General features: G+C 41.5%; 1 protein-coding gene across 2 annotated transcripts in view; it reads left to right on the top strand.

The window, feature by feature from the left end:
* The window catches only part of clip2 (CAP-GLY domain containing linker protein 2), a 56,838-nt gene that overhangs the window by 33,707 nt on the left and 3,495 nt on the right, over positions 1 to 19,636 (top strand). The window contains exons 7-15 of one of the 2 annotated variants that reach the window (XM_085421294.1): positions 370 to 473; positions 1,607 to 1,667; positions 5,474 to 5,524; positions 8,759 to 9,142; positions 10,949 to 11,524; positions 11,601 to 11,658; positions 12,770 to 12,853; positions 14,580 to 14,736; positions 17,718 to 17,877. In XM_085421294.1, coding sequence (XP_085277420.1) covers positions 370 to 473; positions 1,607 to 1,667; positions 5,474 to 5,524; positions 8,759 to 9,142; positions 10,949 to 11,524; positions 11,601 to 11,658; positions 12,770 to 12,853; positions 14,580 to 14,736; positions 17,718 to 17,877 — 1,635 coding nt within the window. The remainder of the gene's footprint in view (positions 1 to 369; positions 474 to 1,606; positions 1,668 to 5,473; positions 5,525 to 8,758; positions 9,143 to 10,948; positions 11,525 to 11,600; positions 11,659 to 12,769; positions 12,854 to 14,579; positions 14,737 to 17,717; positions 17,878 to 19,636) is intronic. The other variant, XM_085421295.1, reaches the window with a different exon arrangement.

The following is a 19,636-nucleotide window of genomic DNA, read 5'->3' as shown; positions in this document are numbered from 1 at the left end:
TGGGGTGGTTATACTTGAATTTTACTTAAAATGTATTTATGTTAATGTTGCTGTCTGGTTGATTTCATGGGAAACAAAAGCACAGTTTGGGTTTAAAAAAAATCACCATTTCACACACTTTTAAAGGCAGTTGCCCATTTACAGCCAGCTTCTCTGACCACAATTAAGCACATAGTAATGGTCACAAAAACCGACCCCGCATCATCTCGCTTTCACACTGTGAAAAACGACGCCAAAGGGGCTTTTACAACGTGACGCCTGCGTGTCCTGACTGAGCGTCTGTATGTGACGACTTGAGAGGGAGAACGGGTGGGAAAGGAAAAACCTTTGTGGGTGTGAAAAAATTAAATTTGTGTCTCCTGTTTGCAGTATGTGACAGAGAACGAGAATGGTCTCCAGCAAGTCAAAGCCATGCTGGCCAGCACGCAGAAGGATAAGCTGGAACTGGCCAATCAGCTCGAAGAAGAAAAAAGGTAATCGCTCACACATCATTCAATTCAGTTTTATTTATATAGCGCCATATCACAACAACAGTCGCCCCAAGGCGCTTTATATTGTAAGGTCGACGCTACAATAATACATACAGAGAAAAACCCAGCAATCATATGACCCCCTATGAGCAAGCACTTTGGCGACAGTGGGAAGGAAAAACTCCCTTTTAACAGGAAGAAACCTCCAGCAGAACCAGGCTCAGGGAGGGGCGGGGCCATCTGCCACGACATCATGGGCTCACTTTCACACAACAGTGTTGCCACATAGTTGAAATCTTAATTATTGGTAAGTGTTATAGAGTGATCTCACATGATGCTCTTTTAGCTAATAATCTGGGATTTGCTTTCATTTTTATAAATATTGTGAGATGATTGAGTTGCTTAGCTTAGCATTAAGCCTAGAAGCAGGAGTAGATATCCTGGCCACAAAACCCTCTCCCTGCACACTCTCCCTCCAAACAGCATGTTAAAAAAAACCTTAAGTGGAAGTGGATTATGAAATTCCAACACTGAGTTTAGTGTCCAATATGGAGAAAGCTCCACACGCCTAGTAAAATATTTCTTTCGCATTTAGTTTTAGTTTTCAAATTCACTTTTTGGTGATCAAAATATCTATTCTTGATTCCTTTGGATAGAGGCGACACTGTCCCAAAGCTTCCTGATGTGTTTTTATCGTACTCGTGAATTAGTCGCCCTCATCAGCCCCAAGTGGGACTCCTCGTTGTCACGGAGACACAAAGTTTAGGGTTTTGATCCATATCTCAAAGCTCAGGAAATGACTTAGCTTCCCGAGGTTACCAAGCAGAAACAGTTTCTGCTCCTAAAGTCAGATATTATGCATACATGCATGTGACGTGTACAGAGGACAAAAAGCAGGTAAATGCAGGCTAATCTTAGCTTCCTTTTAATTAAAAATAAAAACAAATTGCTTAGAATGTTTGAACTTTTCCTGGGAGACGAATCTGTCTGGTGCGTCTCAACCAATATGACAAAAATTGTGACTTCTGCAAACTGCTGTGATTGTCTGCAGTGCCGGTCGCTCCCTGGACACTGTGTGAGACTTGAATACTGCTCAGCTAATCGCCCCTTCTTTATTTCCCATAACGCTTTTACAGGAAAGTGGAGGACCTGCAGTTCAGAGTAGAAGAGGAATCCATCACCAAAGGAGACCTGGAGGTATTTATCAGAATTAATAGCTGAATGAAAAAAGCCTATGTGCCTCACAATGTGAATCACCGTAATATCACAGGTCCGTGTTAGTCACAGGAGATTCTGTTTTCATGCTTTGCAACCCTGAAAGCTCTGTCAGCGTAACGCACATCCTGGACATCGGGACAGAAAGGAAGAGGAAAGGGAAGAAAAAAGCGTCTGGGTGCACAAAAGAAACCTTGATGTGATAATGTGCAGAGTTCCTGAATTCCACATAGGCGGCTATATAAATACAGAGAGGTCGGACTGGGTTTCTAGTTTAACAGGGTGTGCGTTCGGGATGTCCTCAGCTGATGTCTCATGAGTGGTGATAGCACAGAAAGACAATATTTTAAAACTGATATAAAACATGAGACACAAGCTTTGTGTAAAACAGGAGTTATTTTTAGTCAAATTCTTTGATACTTGATTAGAGTGTGTGTAACAACTCCACACGAATCCAAAGCTCAGACAGCTTTTTTCCCTCCACATGTATCTGCATAGTGTCATAGACAGCAGATATTCTTAATATCCGCTGTTTTGAGCACACCTGCTGTTCAAACCTTTTGTTTGTGAGGCACAGCCAATCAGAGGACAGCTGGCTTAAAGTAAGGAGAAGCTAAAACAGCTTGATTCAGGCAGAAAACAAACTTAGAGGCTGAAACAAGGTGCAGAATAAGATAAATCAGGGAAAGTTATGTGTAAAATGATTTAATAGAGTTCAAGAATAAAAATATGTAGTTGGATGATGATAATAATAATAACAATAACAGGCTCAAAAAGGTGAACATATTTGTTCACTTCATGACTGAAAGTTTTATTCCAAACAATTTTATCTCTTAAAAAAAAAATGCAGATCACATTTCAAAAATTATGCGGGTCTTTGTTGTCACATTTAGAAAATACCATATTGTTTCCACAGTGAGTGGAAGCCATGTTTATTTGCCAGTCACCATTAATAGACTTAGACATGCTCAAAGTGCAATTAAGACGTTATCTCCTGTAACAGGGGAAAGGAAACTGAATACCATTGTACCGATTGGTTAAAGGATGAGGAACCCACAGGGATAAGTTGTATTTTTTTCCCCACTCTTTGGATAAAGTACTTGTTTTTTAATATATTTGCCTTTCATTCTTTCAAAAGATTTGCTGACAACAATAGGATGAAATTTCAGCCTTGAATAAGATGTGACTCTTAATGCCGATCATGTTTATTTACTGTATTAGACATAAAACAGTGTATATGAATGCAATCAAACCATGTGTTTTAATGCTTTTTCATGGTTTGCACAGTCTGCGCTGCTTAATGCACGTCATGCATTAAGCAGCTCAGACTGACGTGTCTGTGAGCCATCTGCAGGTGCAACTCTTGTCTTCTCTGGTCATGTACCTGTGACCACAAAGTTGTCCTTAACTGCAAATTGCACTTTCTGTGAAAGTGAAACGTAACCTCAGATCTCCTCCTCAGCTTGTGCACCCTGCTGCCGTCTGCAGAGCTGCCCTTTCATCATCAGCTGTCAGCCGTTTTGATCACCTTCTTTGATCTGTATGGGTCTCTTTTTCCTTTCAGCCTCCCTTTTCTTTCTTCTTTGTATCTCTCTTTGTCTCTTCCCGTAGACTCAGACGAAATTGGAACATGCCCATATTCGTCAGCTTGAGCAGAGCCTGCTCCTCGAAAAGTCGAGAGCAGAGACGCTCCACAAAGAATTAGAGAAGCGGAGGGTAAAAAACAAAAATACACAAGCAAACCTTTGCCTGTGGCCACTGTCCCGTGCGCTTCTGCACCTGTTTGCTTCTCTGTTGATGATAACTCACATATCCCACCTGTGGCTGTGTCCAAATGTAGTTTAGATATATGCAAAACATACTTACAATCAGTACGTGTCAGCATACCGGCCCCATGTGACTGCCCCCAGCATGCAGACGCTTGCTAACAGGTACAGGTGTGAACTCCACAACAGTCACAGAATAAAATATGAGGATAACCTCACCAGAATAATTTGAAATGACTCATAACTCTGTGGTTGAGACTTGTAATGAGTGTAGCAAGCTGAGTGAAGTGTTGTAGTTTAATGGATTAGGCTGATCTTTAGTCCAAATCCCATAAAAAAAGACCAAAACCAACAAGCAGAAGAGAGACAAACAGGCCCAAACTTTTGGTTCCACTGATGGCTTGACTCATTTAAAAAAAGTTAACATACTTAACTATCTTTGTAAAATCAAACTAAGTACTGTTAGAATCTGGAAAAGAACTAGCTTTAGGGGTTAACATAAACATTTATTTATAAAAATATAAATAACAATGCAAAGCAGGGCCTCTTTGCAGTAACATGGTCCAAACCTTTCCCATTGCAGCCCACTTGTTGTCATGTGGGCATGAAGCCTTCTTTAATGGCTTTAAGCACTTTAATTTTCAGTGGGATCTATTTAATAAGCGGTCAAATCCAGTAAAAACCTCTTTAAAGAGTCTGGTAACTTTGACTTTTCTCCCTGTACTTATACTGTGCATACACAGTTTTGCTTCATTGATGGCTCAGCTTGCTAGCCTGATCAGTGAAACTGCACGTAATGATCGAGGGGGTCATTGCACGATCATATGGTGATAAATTGCAATAATAAATCACAATGGATTCCTTCCTTTTGCAACTGTAATGAGGTCTGTGTTGTACAAAGCTCTCATATTTTATTGAGTATGGCTTCAAACTAGCACCTGAGACCTTGACCTCTGACCTCAGTAAACACTTTTGTGATGAGTTTAAGTGAGAAGTAGAGACATTTTCCCCATAGACATCTATACATCTGGGCTTCTTTTAACAACCAGAGCAAGCGGGGAGAATGGCTTCACTTTTCAGACGTTTTCTGTAGTCTCTAGTTTGCATTCTCTTAATGTGAATAGTACATGCATGCAACATACGTATTTTTTAAGCCTTTTAATGTGAATCAAACTGAAAAAAAGCACAGTTTGTGTCAGTCATGGCTGTTATATCAGCTCCCACCTAACTCAAACCCAGGATAAATAAGGTCTTAGTAGATCTGGTTTTGGTCTTTTCATGGATTTGTTTATAATCAACAATGTATCTATGGAATATTACCAGCTTTAATATTTAGAAATAGATGGGAAAGTAGTGGAAATATGAAGTTTGTTATTTACTTAAAATGATAGTGGGTGTTGGTCACAGCTCTTCACATTACACATGATCATTAACCAGACTGGCTTCATCTGGGCCTTCCTCTGCTTCATTCCATCGCTTGTAATCAGAAAACCGAGGCTCGCAGCTGCTTCAGCTTTTCTTTTGTCTAATGTTGCAATTAGCTGCCATTAATTTTTATTTAAATGGTGTTTTTTCCCCCCCCCTTTAAATCCAAAGCTGGCTTTCAGATCTGTCGCCTGCTGCACTTTGAGACGTCGGGACGTATCACTCGAAACGGCCCCCTTCCACTTAAGCTGTGGAGGATGAATCTCCCCAGGCGCCACACCAATTTTTGAGCAGTTATGTAATTAGTAACACACGAGAAGTCGCTAAATTATTTACGGGATCCATTACGGACACTTCGATAAATTTTTCAAGACAAATCATAGGCGGTGTCGCCCATTTTAGTCGGCGCCGCGAAGGACGTCCTTTACACCACTTTGACATGCAGCGCTGCGCTCCACGTAGACAGGCTCTTTAATAATAGACCACGGTATCACAAATCAAACCGCGCAAGCTTTCAATTTTCAGCCATCAAAAGATAACAAAACACTTTGAAATGCTTGGATTCGTATATGCAGTAAGGTCTGCTTCTGCCAACAGGGAAGATGCACTCATGAAGCGGTATCCTTGAGGTTGGGTAAGAGAACCAAGGTGAAAAAAAAAGAAAAAAAAAAGATTTGATCTTGTTTTGGCTTTGATCCTCTCTTGAGCTATCTCAGTTCCTGACTTCAAATCGACTTCAGATGCTGTTGAGGACATTAACCTTGCATAGACTCTTTTACTCCTCTGTGTGCGTGCGTGTGTGTGTGTGCGTGCGACGTCATCTGAATGCTACTCAGGCAGCGTCTCTGGTGTGAATCAGCTAGTAACTCTGGTCTGGTCAGCTGGGATCTGGGTTGAAATTAACATCTGTGCACTGTGCAGCAGGTCCTCCATCTTAATCTCAGTTTTTTTTGGCTGTTTTTCTTTTTCATTCTGATTGGAAACAAATGTGTGGAGGATGTTTGCAGCTGTGCATATGTCACTGTTGAGGTTTGCTGTATTATATTTGCTTGGCTGCTTCTAGAAGATCAGAGAATGGCTGCGCTCTCCTTTCATTTTCCACCTTTGGTTTTTGCACACTGAGCTCCACAAATGTTTGGACAGCGACAAGTTGATCCTTTTGGCTCCTCGCTTTAATTATTTTGGATGGAAATGATACAATGGCTTTAGCATTTAAGTGCAGGCTTTCCGCGTTATTATGAGGGCAGCGTAATAATTCTGATGGTTTATTTGGACTTTGATCCCGAGTGAAATGCAAACCCTGACCGGTGCCAGTGTTTTGATGGTGTTCCTCTAAAATTACGAGTGACTGCAGTTGTGAACAGCCAGGGAAAGGGGAAAAAAGGGATGGCAAAATCCATCCGCCATCTGTAGAAGACTTAAAGCTCTCTTAGTCAATATTTTAATATAAACAACAGATTCAATGACCTTGCAAGTGGTTGCATAACCCACACAGAATTATTACCCAGCTGTCTGTCCTCTATGCTCGGCATTTCAGAGTCTCCTTGGTCATTATTTTTGGTTTTTCGGCCTCAAGCAGAGCAAGGCAGCTATTATTAGAGAAGTAAGTTCTGATAAGTAGACGGGTGTGTCAGCTACTGATGGCAAACTGTGTTCAGCACTTTTAAAAAGCCCAGTCTTTCCTGACGGAGTTGGTCGGAGACAGAAAAATGATTAAAAACAGAGCGACTATTGGCAGATTCATTAATAAGCAACGCTCGCTAATGCCCCAGCCTAATTTATTAAAGATATTTCACCTATATTAATTACACTAAATAAATATATTAACACAAAGTTCCCAACAGTATTTTCATACATCAAGATTTTATGTCCACATGTTCCACAGTTTCCTGCTTTGATATTCGTCATCATTAAAGTTACCAGACATCTTACCGGTAATATTAATGGGAATCTTGAGGAACTTGTGGGTGTTGCATCACTCATATTTATGTTGTAAGAGTGAAAATCTCAAATGCCCTCAGCAGGATAGGGAGTTAACCTCCGTTCTGTCTTTGTGTAATGTGTTTTTCCTCTGCTGTATGTTGGCTTCGTGTTATTTCTGACAAAATGCCAGTTTAGCCCCGAGCGACTGTGCTGCTCCAGGCAGCTCTGTGAAGCTATCTGCACCCAAATAAGAACATGAAGCTTCGTCAGAGTTCTTTAAGAAGTTAAATGAAAGGAATAGCCCTCAGTTGGCTTATTTATAAGTCTTGCCGATATTTGCTCTGTTTTGGACTTAATTTTTGTTTTCACCAACTCCTGAAAATGTTTGCCACAAAAAAGTGGTTGAACCAATAGATACTTTTCAGTGAGGCAAGTGGAAGTATATAAAAAAAAAAAAGAACCTAACCCTCTAAAAATCAAGGATATCTTCCTAAATATTAAGTGATGCAACTAAAACCTTAAGGTTTTAAAAAGTAAACAAGTAAAAGGTCACTGGTTCCATTCCAGACACCAGACACAAAAATCGCCGTTTGGTCAGGAGGGGCATCCCGCGTAAACTCTGCCAAACTAAACAACAGCTGCTACCTGCTGTGGTGACTCCATGTGACAAGGGAGCAGCTGAAAGTAGTTTTTATTTTAGGATTAGACACTAAATGTTCTCCTGTGTTCACCAGTTAGTTGCATAAGTCTACCAGGTGGTGCCGGGTAGCTTGGTACAGAATTCTTAGGAAGTAAAGAGGTGGGGTGATAAACTTCTGGGCCTAAGCTGGAAAAATAAAATAAAAAAATAACGAAATAAATAAAAATCGAAGGTCATACCGGATTTAAATTTGGCCCATCACCCCTTCAAGGTTTAGGCACAGCTGGAGTTTTTAGTGTCACGTTCTCGTCACCTGGATTTACACATGTACAGTTTAACCATGGACCTCAACCTCTTACACAGATCAGCCTGGTCCAACCAGCAGCAGTTTTCAGCTGAACACTCTGCAGTATCCAAGCCTGAAAGCATCACATCAGGTTGGGAACGTGACCGGGACGTGTTTGTTCTTTTGATTTTGTTGCAGGGTATTACTATAACTTCCCGACGTGTCTGAGGGAGAACGTTCAGCATAAACGACCTGAAGGGAGGCGCACCTCATGCATTGTCTTCTTGCACGCAGCCCACACCAATGCAAAATTCGTGCATCATCCGTCCTAATCTCTAAATCTGCTTCGCCTCTTCCACAAAATAAAATTCAAGTTGATGGGCGGCTGATTTGACACGTTTTCACATACAGCATGTGCACCGGTCTGAGTAGTTAGAGCAGAGCATTTTAAAATTTGCAGCCACACTGGACGTGGTCCAGCGCTATCCAAAGAGTTGAGACTGAAAGCGAAATAGGCCAGATTGAAATCAGATATGGTTTTTCATTTAATGGCAAATTAGTTAGGACATCATCCTCGCTGGCTGCACGTTTTAGCAGCAGTAAATCCCAACAAATTACACCCTGTATGCACACATCCAAACTTTGTTTGCAGTTATGTGTTATAACTTTTTCAAAAAATACCAATGAGAAAAAAATACTCTGAGAGTCATTGTAGCATCTTCACTGGGAGCCAAACTGTTGAACAATCTGTTGCTGTCCACATACTTTATGTCACATGTTTGTACTGTAAATCCTCTGCAATGCACTTGGTCATCTCCAGGACCTGCATAGATTTCTCTGTTTTCCTTTTCTTATGGGCTGATTTCCGCTCTTCGTCACGTCACCTTTGTTTCTTTGGAATGACAGTCTGTTGCAGGGTCTTCCACCTGTTGTAGTAAATACAATTACTTTATAGAAAGAACATGTTTCTCCTTAGAAAAAAAAAAAAAAACTTTCAAAAGCAGTGCTGGGTTCTTGCTTTCTTTCTCATCAGCAAACTACAGTTGAAGAGAAGAGCCGCATCATGCAGTTGGAGGAGGAGCTCAGCCTCAGGAGAGCCGAGATCACGAATCTCCAGGTCCAGCTCAAAGGGGCTGATGCAAGCTGGCAGAAAGTTGACCGTGTTGATGCGGCCCAGGGGTCCGACGGCCAGCCAGAGACCCTCCTGCTGCGCGAGCAGCTGCTGTCAGCGGGCCGGGAGCACTACAAGGAGAGCAGCGAGCTCAGAGAGAAGTACGAGACTGCCTTAGCAGCAAGCCAGCAGGAGATCGACTCATTGAAGGCTGTTGTGGAGAAACAGAACGTGGAGATCAATGAGATGAAACAGAAAGCTCAACAGGCTACCAAGGAAAACGTGGAAATGATGGACACCTGGAAGGTACGCTGCTCTGTTTTTTATAACTGTCTTCAAGTCAGCCAGAGTAGTGTGGTCATGTCAGTGCAGTTATGTGTTTGTAGGAATCCTTCATTTAGAGCAGGATTCAGTTTTGCTTACAAAATTTCAAAGGATTTACAAAAAGAAAAAAGGGTAAATCAGGGTGGCTATAACAAGAATAAGAATGTTACATCAAAATGTAATTTGAGAAGTCTCTCTGTGTCCATCCCTTCTTCACTCATCTCATCATCCGTACATTCCACCCAATTCAAACATGGCAGCCTAACCTAAACCTAACTCTAACTTCAACCCTGAAACCAAGTCTTGAAATTCAAACAGGCATTTAAAGCAGTGTGAAAATACACTTGCATTTGTGGTCGTAGGTAAAGTATGACCACAAACTGAAACATGGACTATATTGCCAAAAGTATTTGCTCGTCTGCCTTCAAGAACATATGACATCCCATTCTTAATCCAGCCCACCCTTTACAGTTATAAAAGCTTCTGGGAAGGTTTTCCACAGGGTTTAGTGTGTTTATGGGAAGATCCGACCATTCTTCCAGAAGCAAATTCGTGAGCTCAGACACTGATGTTGAATAAGAAGACCTGGCTCACAGTCTTTGCTCTAGTTCGTCCCAAAGGTTTTCTTTCAGGTTGAGGTCGGGACCCTGTGCAGGCCAGTCAAGTTCTTCCACACTAAACTTGCTCATCCATGTCTTTAAGGACCTTGTTTGCACAAAAGTGCACGGTCACGTTGGAACAGGAAGGGGCCATCCCCAAACTGTTCCCACAAAGTTGGGAGCATGAAATCATCCAATATGTCCTGGTATCCTGAAGCATTGAGAGTTCTTTTTACTGGACCTAAGGGGCCGAGTCCAACTGCTGAAAACCAACCACACACCATAATCCCTCCTCCACCAAACTTTACACTGCAGTCAGACAAGCATTGTTCTCCTGGCAACCACCAAACCTACCTACACTCATCCATCGGATTGCTAGGCAGAAGCGTGATTCATCACTCCAGAGACCGCATCTCTGCTGCTCTAGTCCAGTGGTAGCATGCTTTACACAGCTGCATCAGCCATGGAAACCCATTTGATGACGCTCCCTACACACTGTTGTTGAGCTAATCTGAAGGTTTGGAGGTCTGTAGTGATTGACACTGCAGAAAATTGATGACCTCTGCGTGCTCTTCACCTCAGAATCTATTGACCCACTCTGAGATTTTATTTAGCCTACCACTTTGTGGCTGAGTTTTTGTCGTTCCTAATCACTTCCACTTCATTATAATACCACTAACAGTTGACTGTGGAATATTTAGTAGGGATGAAATTTCACGACTGGACTTGCACAGGTGCCATCCTGTCACAGTGGCACGCTCACTGAGCTCCTGAGAGCGACCCAGTCTTTCACAAATGTTTGTGAACGCTTATGTGTTTGATTTTATACACCTGTGGCCATGGGAGTGATTAGAACACCTGAATTCAATGACTTGGATGGAGGAGTGAATGCATTTGGCAATTTAGTGACTCATAAATCCACAGGTTTGCCTTCACATTCAGCTCTCTCTTCACCACAACAGACCAGTGAGCATCTGCAGCACTGCAGATCCTGCACCAAGCAGTCTGCACAACCAGACACAATCACACACAATGAGATTAGAGTTAACTATTCAAATTTTTAAAAGCATGCATGTTAAATCTTTGGGTTGCATTATCCCCTGAATGGTTACTAGATGATTTGAATTGATTCGTTTCACAAATGCAGCAAGTATGACCTAAAAGCGATCTTTCTCCCTTTCTCTTGCAGGCTAAATTTGACACTTTAGTCAGTGACCACCAGCGATCCTTGGAGGAACTAAAGGCAACACTGAGCAGTAGTCATACCGCTACAGAAGGTCAAGAGCAGGACACCCAGGAGCTGAGAGCAACCCTGGAAAGCCTGAAGATGGAGCACCAGCTAGAGGTGGAGAACCTCAAGGCCAAACATAAAATTGAAGCTGCCATCCTGACAAAGGAACGAGAGGACCTCTGCGCTCGTCTGCAGGAGGCCAAAGACCAGCTGGCTCAAGGCAACCAGACATGGAGGGCTGAATTGGAAGCCAAAAGTGGAAAGCACGCGCTGGAGGCAGCTACGGATAAGCTACAGAAGGCGGAGCAGAGGCTGGCAGATATGGAGACGCTTCAGATGGAGCAGAACAAAAGAGCGGAGGAGCTGAGGGAGAGGCTGGAGCTGTCAGAGAAGCAGATGACGGACTACCAGGCTCTGCAGAAAGCTCAGGAGGCGAGCCAAGAAGAGATCCAGAAACTCGAGGAGAAGCTGAGGGTGACGGCCAACCAGCTCCAGGCCATCCAGGCCGAGCGCTTCACATCTAATGATGCTAATGTGAGTGGCTGAGGAGAAAGAGGCACCTGCAGTGTTCAGATACAAACTCAGCACCTGACACTTTCTCCTCTTTCAGGTGATAGAAGATAATGAAATTTCAGATGAGAAGATGAAGCTAAAACAGAACATAGAAGGTATGTTTGTGTTTATCTTAATCCCGACTACAGATTCATGAAGCACACCAATCACACACACTTCAGCTGATCTGCTTTCTTAGTTTAATCACGTTTGTGCTTTTTGCTCCTTGTTCTTACGTCCCAGTGATTCCCAAAGTGTTACTTCCCATTGTTCTCGTCATATTACCCATGTATGCACTCGAGAGATAAGAAATTTAAAAAGCTTGGCAGGAAAAAAGGGACGTAACAACTTTAAAGAAAGAGCTCAACATTTTAGGAATAATGCCGCCCTCCTTGCTCCTGAGAATGTGTTGTAAAAATAATATTGTATAGAGACCACTTCGGCCTACTTCCATCTGCTTTTCACCACTAATTCCCTTTTAATCTTGTAATTTTTGTCAACATAAAAACACCTTTGTTTTTTGACTAGTCCGACACATTTCTGGGAGTTAAGCATCAACTACTCAGCAGGCGCTGGTAGTTTTTGTCATTCAGATTCACTTTTTCCCCGTTATTTTGGGAACACATGAAGACACAAACACCAGACAGTCATTTCCACATACAAGCAAAGCTGAGATGTGGATTTTGTTGCTCTGCTGAAGCGAGCCAGACTAGTTATTTCCACTGTTTGTGCTAAGCTAAGCTAAAAGGCTAGTGGTTACAAAAGGGCCTTGTATTTATAATAACAAAATAGGAAGCAAATCAGTTCCCTAAACTGGTTAAAAATATGTCAAGTTAAAATATCCTATATATGAGGTTATAATGTATTCCGAGGTACTAAATACTGACCAGTACTCATTATGCGTATGTCTTTGTGAAATAAAATAGATTTCCTGAGTCACAGTCTATAAATAAAGACCTCACAAGCCTCTGTCTTGTTACATAAATCTCACTTAAGCGTCTAATGGCTAAAAAGCTCGAGAAAATCGCAGCTCTTCTGGTACACAAGGGCGTCTGTCCAATAACTTCATAGGATTTCACTGTATCCTGCCAAGTGACAGATAAGGAAGTAACACAAAACTGTGGAAAACTTTGTGGCACTCCAGTCACAAATCACTGCACTGATTTGGATCATCGGCGCGTTGTGTGAGCGAGGCGTCTCATGGCTGTTATGTTGTTTTTCCCGCAGAAACAATGGAGAAGCTGCTGAAAAGGGAAAAAGAAGTCTCTACTCTCACTTCCCAGGTTGAAGCCCTCAAATCACAAATCGGAGGTAAACAAGCGCGCAGCGCCCTTTTCCCGAGCTCGCCGACGTCTTTGTTCTTTCAGCGCTTTCGTGACAAGATATCCTGAAATATTGAGTTTCTGCGGAGGCATTGTGTCTTTCACGTACAGGTGTTTCATTTCAGGATAAAGAGAGGCGAAGCTTGATATTTTCCTGCAGCATTTCCTTCAAGTTTAGGTTTTAAACTGAGAACTTGTCAGCTCTCTCTCTCAATAAATAAAAAAATAAATAAATATGCATGTTTGTGCGGCGACTGGAGGCTTTATTTTCCGACAGTCACGCCGAGTTCATCGCGCGGGGGAACGTGTTCTTCACCGTTACACTCTTTGATCATCACCCAGAAATCTTTTGATAAGTTTCATCACATCAAAAGCACCCAAACGCACGCTTTATGTACTTCAGATAATCAAATTGACACACTTTGAAGAAGGAATGTAAATAATTTAAAACGAGAAAAGAAAAATATAAAACTCGAAGGATAGTTGTATTCGTCTCTTTTTATTCTTTTTTTAAAACTCTGGGGTCATCACCGATGACCCTGATCTGTAAGAATTTTCAAACAAAAACTGCACAAAGTTTAGATCAAATATTAAGACGACCTTCTTTACTTGTTTATGAATGAAATAGAAATTGATTTTTGAAGATGGTAAGGGGAAATGACATCAGCAGTGAGAGATCTGAAATATCTAAAACACTGTATTGTAAGGTAAAGACACCGCAATAATAAAGCACCTTGAGCCTCTTGATTTGGCTCTTTGTGAATAAAACTGGATTGAATTGAACTAATAATAATGCCTGCGTCGTTATCTTATTCGCTTGGCATCATCGGAGAAAAACGTGGGGTGTTTCAGAGATGAATAGAAATGGCAGACATCTCAAGTGCAGCATTATTTGAAATGAACTGCGTGGGCATATAAACATTTTAAGAACAACATTCGTCACTTTCTAAACTGAAACATCTTTGTCCATCACCGCTATATTGAGATGATTAACGCATGTTTTTCGACTGTAGCTTTTGCAACTTCAACATTCAGCTATGAAACGCATTTTCATCTTGTTTTTAATCAAACAGCTGTGAGCAAAGCAGGGAGGGCAGCTCATTTGCTGCCAAGGCTACACCCAAGAAGTTGTGAGCCACCCCCACACAGAAACGCAAGAGTTCAGCATTTCAGTAGAATTTCACAAAAAAGACTGGGAAACTACTTACCTGATGGAGAAAGCTGGTTTATGGTGATTCACAGAGTTTTTTATGACACGAGCCTGGATATCAGGATTTCTGACTCCCTCCCAGTGTCATTAAACGTCTCACAGAAATAAGCTGTTTGTCCCTCATTCACCTGATCACCATAATGGCAACTACTGAAAACCTACTATATATTGAAATAAAAAAAAAATACTGTTGAGCTGAACGAGTTGCACTGAACAAAAGTGGGAAAAAAGCTTCAGAGTTATAAAAGAGCAGTGTTAAAAGAAGAGCTGATGAAATAGAGAGGTAAACGTGCCTCTTTTTTGAAGCTCGTTGCAGGCATAGAATTAAAAGTGAGCATATAGAAATTTGTCAGAATCCTTCCCAAATGTGATCGCCTGATCTGATTTAAAATGCATTTATAGCATTAATTGAAAATAGTAAGTTCTTTATGATCACAGTTCTGATTAGCACAGCTGTGTTAAAGTTATTAATAACTAGTGTTGCAAACTATCGATTTGTTTTTAGCGCTGGAGGGCAAAGTTCGCAGCGGGGAGAAGAGAGCCGAAGCCCTGGCCAAGGAGAAGACGCGCATGGAGGCAGAGCTAGAGTCCATGACCAAGAAATCCCATGATGCCTCTGGGCAGCTAGTGAGCATCAGCCAGGAGCTGCTGAAGAAGGAGAGGTAATTTGACACGGAGACTGTATTGATTTGACATTCTGCCTCAGCACTTTCTCAATAACAGCAGCGAAGGATGACACCAGTGTATTATACATGCAGACACCACCAGCACTTATTGCATGACCTTGAAGCACTGCTCCTCCTTCCTTTTTGCTTTTCATCCGGTTGTTCTTGCAGTTACTCTGATACTAAGAGGTTTTGATTTATGATGCATTTTCTCCATTTTCTGGAGAAGACAAAGAAGTTTCTGTGGCATTTTATGTAATTTAATGTTGTAGTTTTTGTTTGTGGTTTGCAAATGTAGAAACCCAACAAGAGACACGGGTTGGAAACTAGCAATAGCTATAACCTGCTTCATAATCCATATTGGAACTATGTTAAAATGCATTATGCCTTATAGTGTGTGCGCGCGCACACACACACACACACACACACACACACACCCCAAAGATTTTTATTTTTCACCTGAGTAACAAAAAATGTCTGTAATGAATCGCAGACCTTTTTTACATTTCACACCATCATTCGACCGAGTGATAAAGCAGAAACACCGACGCAGCTCTAAAGTGATGGATGACTGCTCGTGCTTCTGTCAGAAGCTTTATGAAAATATCTGACTTTGTGCCAGCACATACGGCCGCTCCGCACCTCCTTTAAAGCGGTGCCTGAAGTCACTGAGAGCAGCTGGCTGAGGTTTCATCTCCAACAAAGACCTGCCAGATGGCCACCTCTCTATACTGAAGAGTCTGGTAGAGTTACAAAACATCCAAGTCCTTTAGTGCACACTGTCCAAAAAAAAAAAAAAAAGCCCCACTCTGCTTAATATGGTCATTATTTAACCACCCAAGTGTAAAAGGCAGCCAGTGCATCGTTGCAGAGGCGCAGGGTCGCTCCTTTGTTCATTAAGCCATTCAGAAAATGTGTTTTTCTGCAGCGCTGTTGAAAAAGTTGTTTTCCATTATTCTGACATTATGCAGTCCCTACATTATTCATGATTATGATGTTAGTGAACTACCGCACTAATTAATTAGAGTTGGGTATACATTAGGGTCCTCAGTGATAAAGCTGGTATTTCAGCATGTGACATACACTCGCCTGCCACTTCTTTAGGAACACCTTTCTAGCACCAGGTTGGATCTTTTGCCTTCAGACGTCCTTTAATTATTCATGGCACAGATTCAACAAGGTGCTGGAAACATTGCTCAGAGACTTTCGGTTCATGATAGCATCACAAAGCTGCTGCAGATTTGTTGGCTGCACATTCATGATACAATCCCACCACATCCCAGTGAAATCAGTGTCAAGTTTAAGAAAGCAGTTTGAGATGATTTGAGGTTTGGGGCATGGTGCCCGCTGCATGACAGGGGTAATCGGTACAGTCATGAAGGGAATGACATGATCAGCAACAGTAGGGACCCAAAGAGTCCACTCTGTCATACCAACATCAGCAACCTGATGGTAGCATGCAGGATGGATATGTATCTGAATGTCACAGCAGAAATCGAAACTCAGAACAGACCAAGCAGCGTTTTTCTAATTTTAGTGAGCCTGTGCAAAAGTAGGCTGGAGTGGGACCCAGTGTGGTCCTCTGCTGCTGTAGCTCATCTGCTTCAAGGTTTAAAGCACGATGTGTTCAGAGATGCTCTTCTGTTTGACTTGATTGTGACAAGTGGTTATTTGAGTTACCGTTGCCCACCTAACACCTTCAGGTGGTCAGGCCATTTTCCTTTGAGCTCTGATATCAACAAAGCATTTTCACCCAGAGAACTGCTGCTCACTTCACGGATTCTTTGTAAACCCTACAGTTGGTAGTCGAGGAAAAGTAGAGTAGTAGATCAGCAGCTTCTGAAGTACTCAGAGCAGCCCACCTGGGTCAAAGACACACACACACACACACACACTGTAAGTTGTGGTGACTGAGGTGTTTTGTCAGTAATCATGGAGGACTTTCCTTTAATCATGAAAAATTCAAGCAACTTTTCATGAAATTGACTTTTTAATTAATGGGAAAAATTCTAATTATTTTGGTCAATATTCAGATCATTGATAGACTTAATTAAATCAAAATTTTAATAAACCCTTTGAAAAGTTTTCCTTTATAAGTAGATGTCTTTGTATGTTGATTAGAATTTAACTTATTTAAAAAAATACACTGAACTAAGTCTGTCACAGCTTGGTAGAATTTGGGGAAGAAGGGGGTTGCAGTGAAAGATAAAACGGGAGCGCCTTGGTGAAGCGAAATGTGGCGCAGTAATAGTTTTGTAATTGTTTTAATGATCACTGGAGGCCAAAATTGTAATTGAAAATAAAATTAGATTAATTCCACAGCCCTGCTTCCACTCATTTTAAAACAGGCTTTGAACAGACTTTTGATATAATGATGCATCTCTCACCTCATAAACCTGCCACACCTCTTAGCAACAGACTCACGTTACACCACAGCACATAATCTGTTAATGTATCGATTAGACCAGACGGAAAAGATGTTCTTACAGAGAAAACACCCGGAGCGCTTCTTAGAAAGATGAAAATAACACTGTTTTGTTGAGATGAAATATTTCCACGAGTGCAGGAAACATGTTAAAGTTGCTAAAACCTTTGGCTAGCATGCAGTGCAAAGGTACAGAAAACTGTTCCCCGGTGTAAATGTGGTTTACTGATGCAAGTATGTCGGCAAACAGCCAGTGTACTTAAGATGATGTATACTTGGAGTAAGTAGCAGGAGCAGTGCCGCCTACGCTATTCCCACCGGCCTGTCTGCCTGACATATTCACATATTGTGATTGCTTTTGGATAATAATGATCTTTGAGCAGGGTCTGAGCAAAGCGAGTGATTCATATAATCCTTGACAGGGAAACTGTGGTGCTTTTACCACCTCTGAAGAGTCCAGTTCTTACTGCATTTCTGCAGGTCAGGAAACCAGAAACACAGACACAAAGCAACTTTTCCCCTCTGTGTGTGTGTGGTTTTTTTTAAATCACAGGAGTCTGAATGAGCTGAGGGTGTTACTCCTGGAATCACATCGTCATTCCCGGGATATGGACAAAGACCTGAGCCGAGAGGTCCACAAGGCTGAGTGGAAGGTCAAGGAGCAGAAACTTCAGGATGACATCAAGACGCTGCGAGAAAAACTGCTTTTACTGGTGAGAACAAAGCACCGTGGAATGATTGGACAACACTAAACCACATGTCGGTCCCACATTTTGAGGCTTTTCTTTTTTGTTATTTAAATTAATGTTAAAAACTAAGTTTAGAAATACAGGAGAATCAGCACCTTGATAAGCCTGGCCTGTGATTTGTGTGATTATACATTTGTTTTCACAGGTTCAGTGGTCCCAACTATGAAGCACACATTTCTTTTAGCATATGAAATATAAACATTGGTTGAAAAGCCTTACTTAAGATAACCTGGATGATAATTTACTGACAATAAACTCGCTGGTTTCTAGTTTTCTGATAAAGAATTTTATCAGTGTATACAGTGTGAGCTAGGGCTGTTCGATATGACAGTAACAATGATGGTAAAACCATTGTGTGGCTCCGCTTGATTATTTTCCACATAAACCTTTCACAATAAAGCTGAAGATCCTGTTGAGGTTTTTCAAAATAAACTGAAATGATGACAAACTACATTATTCTCAAACCTCAAATTTCAGAATATGCAGCAAACAAATTACCTCAAATGAATACAAGTAGTAACTATAAATGGCGTTTACAGTCACCACGTGGATGCAGGCACAGAGAATACCAGCATGGCCAGTAAAGATCAGGCAGAACCAGGTAGTTCCAAACAGAAAGACCAGTCAAAACAAATCCTTAGTCCTAAACGAGGGGCTACCTCTGTAGCATGGACATGGTTTCGTTATGAAAATTCTGACATGGACGAGAAAAAAATCGGGATGTCGGTGAAGGTTCTCAGTCATCCAGGTCATTGTAGTCTAAGGAGCTTAGAAAGAAAAGCGTCTGGACTTCTTTAAGTTGCTTGAAGACGTTTCACCTCTCATCCGAGAAGCTTCTTCAGTTCTAGTGTCAAATGGTGGACAGTCCCAGATTTAAGCCCTGTGGGAGTTTCCCCCCCACGAGGGACAATAGACCTCCTAATGATCCTCTACCTAATCACATGAGCCAAGGTGTGAAAACGGGTGTAGGTCACAATCAGCCAGGGTTTCAGGTGAGCTCATTGGGAAACCTGGCTCCACCCTATCATGTGATTTCCTGAGGTCAGATGGCCCAGGGTGTAGGTGGGCATTAAGGCATCTGGGAAGGGATATGAGATTTTGGTCACAGCCCTAGTGTGAACATACCCTAGATTCTCAGGTGCTTTTCAGTCCATGTTGGTCTGCTGTAAAGACGGTTTTGGGTTCACGATGATGATGAGGAGAAGTTTGCTTTGTTAGTATGTTTACTTTATTCCCATTTCATTATCTCGCATGAATGACTTTACAGCATTATTTCTGGAAGTAACCAGCTTTCATACTGAAATTGCCTCGATTTCAGTCTGTTTTATAAATTTGGATTTTGAGCATGCTCAACTTTCCCTGGAAAGATCATTTAACACTGAAGGTTTAATCTTTCATTTAAAATAAAGACACCAGACTTTCTGTCAGGTAAAGAAATAGTTTGGTAATTTGCACTGAAATACAGTCACTTGCCTGCTTGAGATTTCATGTTCAAAACTGAACTTATAACAATGGACTGTTTTCACAAATTGATCAGCCTACTCAAGGGCAACAGAAAGTATTAGAGCTGTTTTTTCAGGTGAGCGATTCTAACTAGCAAACATGCTGTTATTTTATTTTGTAAAAGCAAAACAGTTTTTAAACTTTGTGCACTTTGGGTTTTTTCCTGCAGTTAAATTCAGTTACAAATATGTATTAAGCATTTATGGCACCTGCTACAGAG

Source organism: Rhamphochromis longiceps, linkage group LG10 (assembly GCF_057381845.1).
Source record: "Rhamphochromis longiceps isolate RC_006_pf linkage group LG10, R_longiceps_female_GT1.1, whole genome shotgun sequence".
NCBI classification, from domain to species: domain Eukaryota; kingdom Metazoa; phylum Chordata; class Actinopteri; order Cichliformes; family Cichlidae; genus Rhamphochromis; species Rhamphochromis longiceps.
This window is presented reverse-complemented; position numbering and strand designations above follow the sequence as displayed.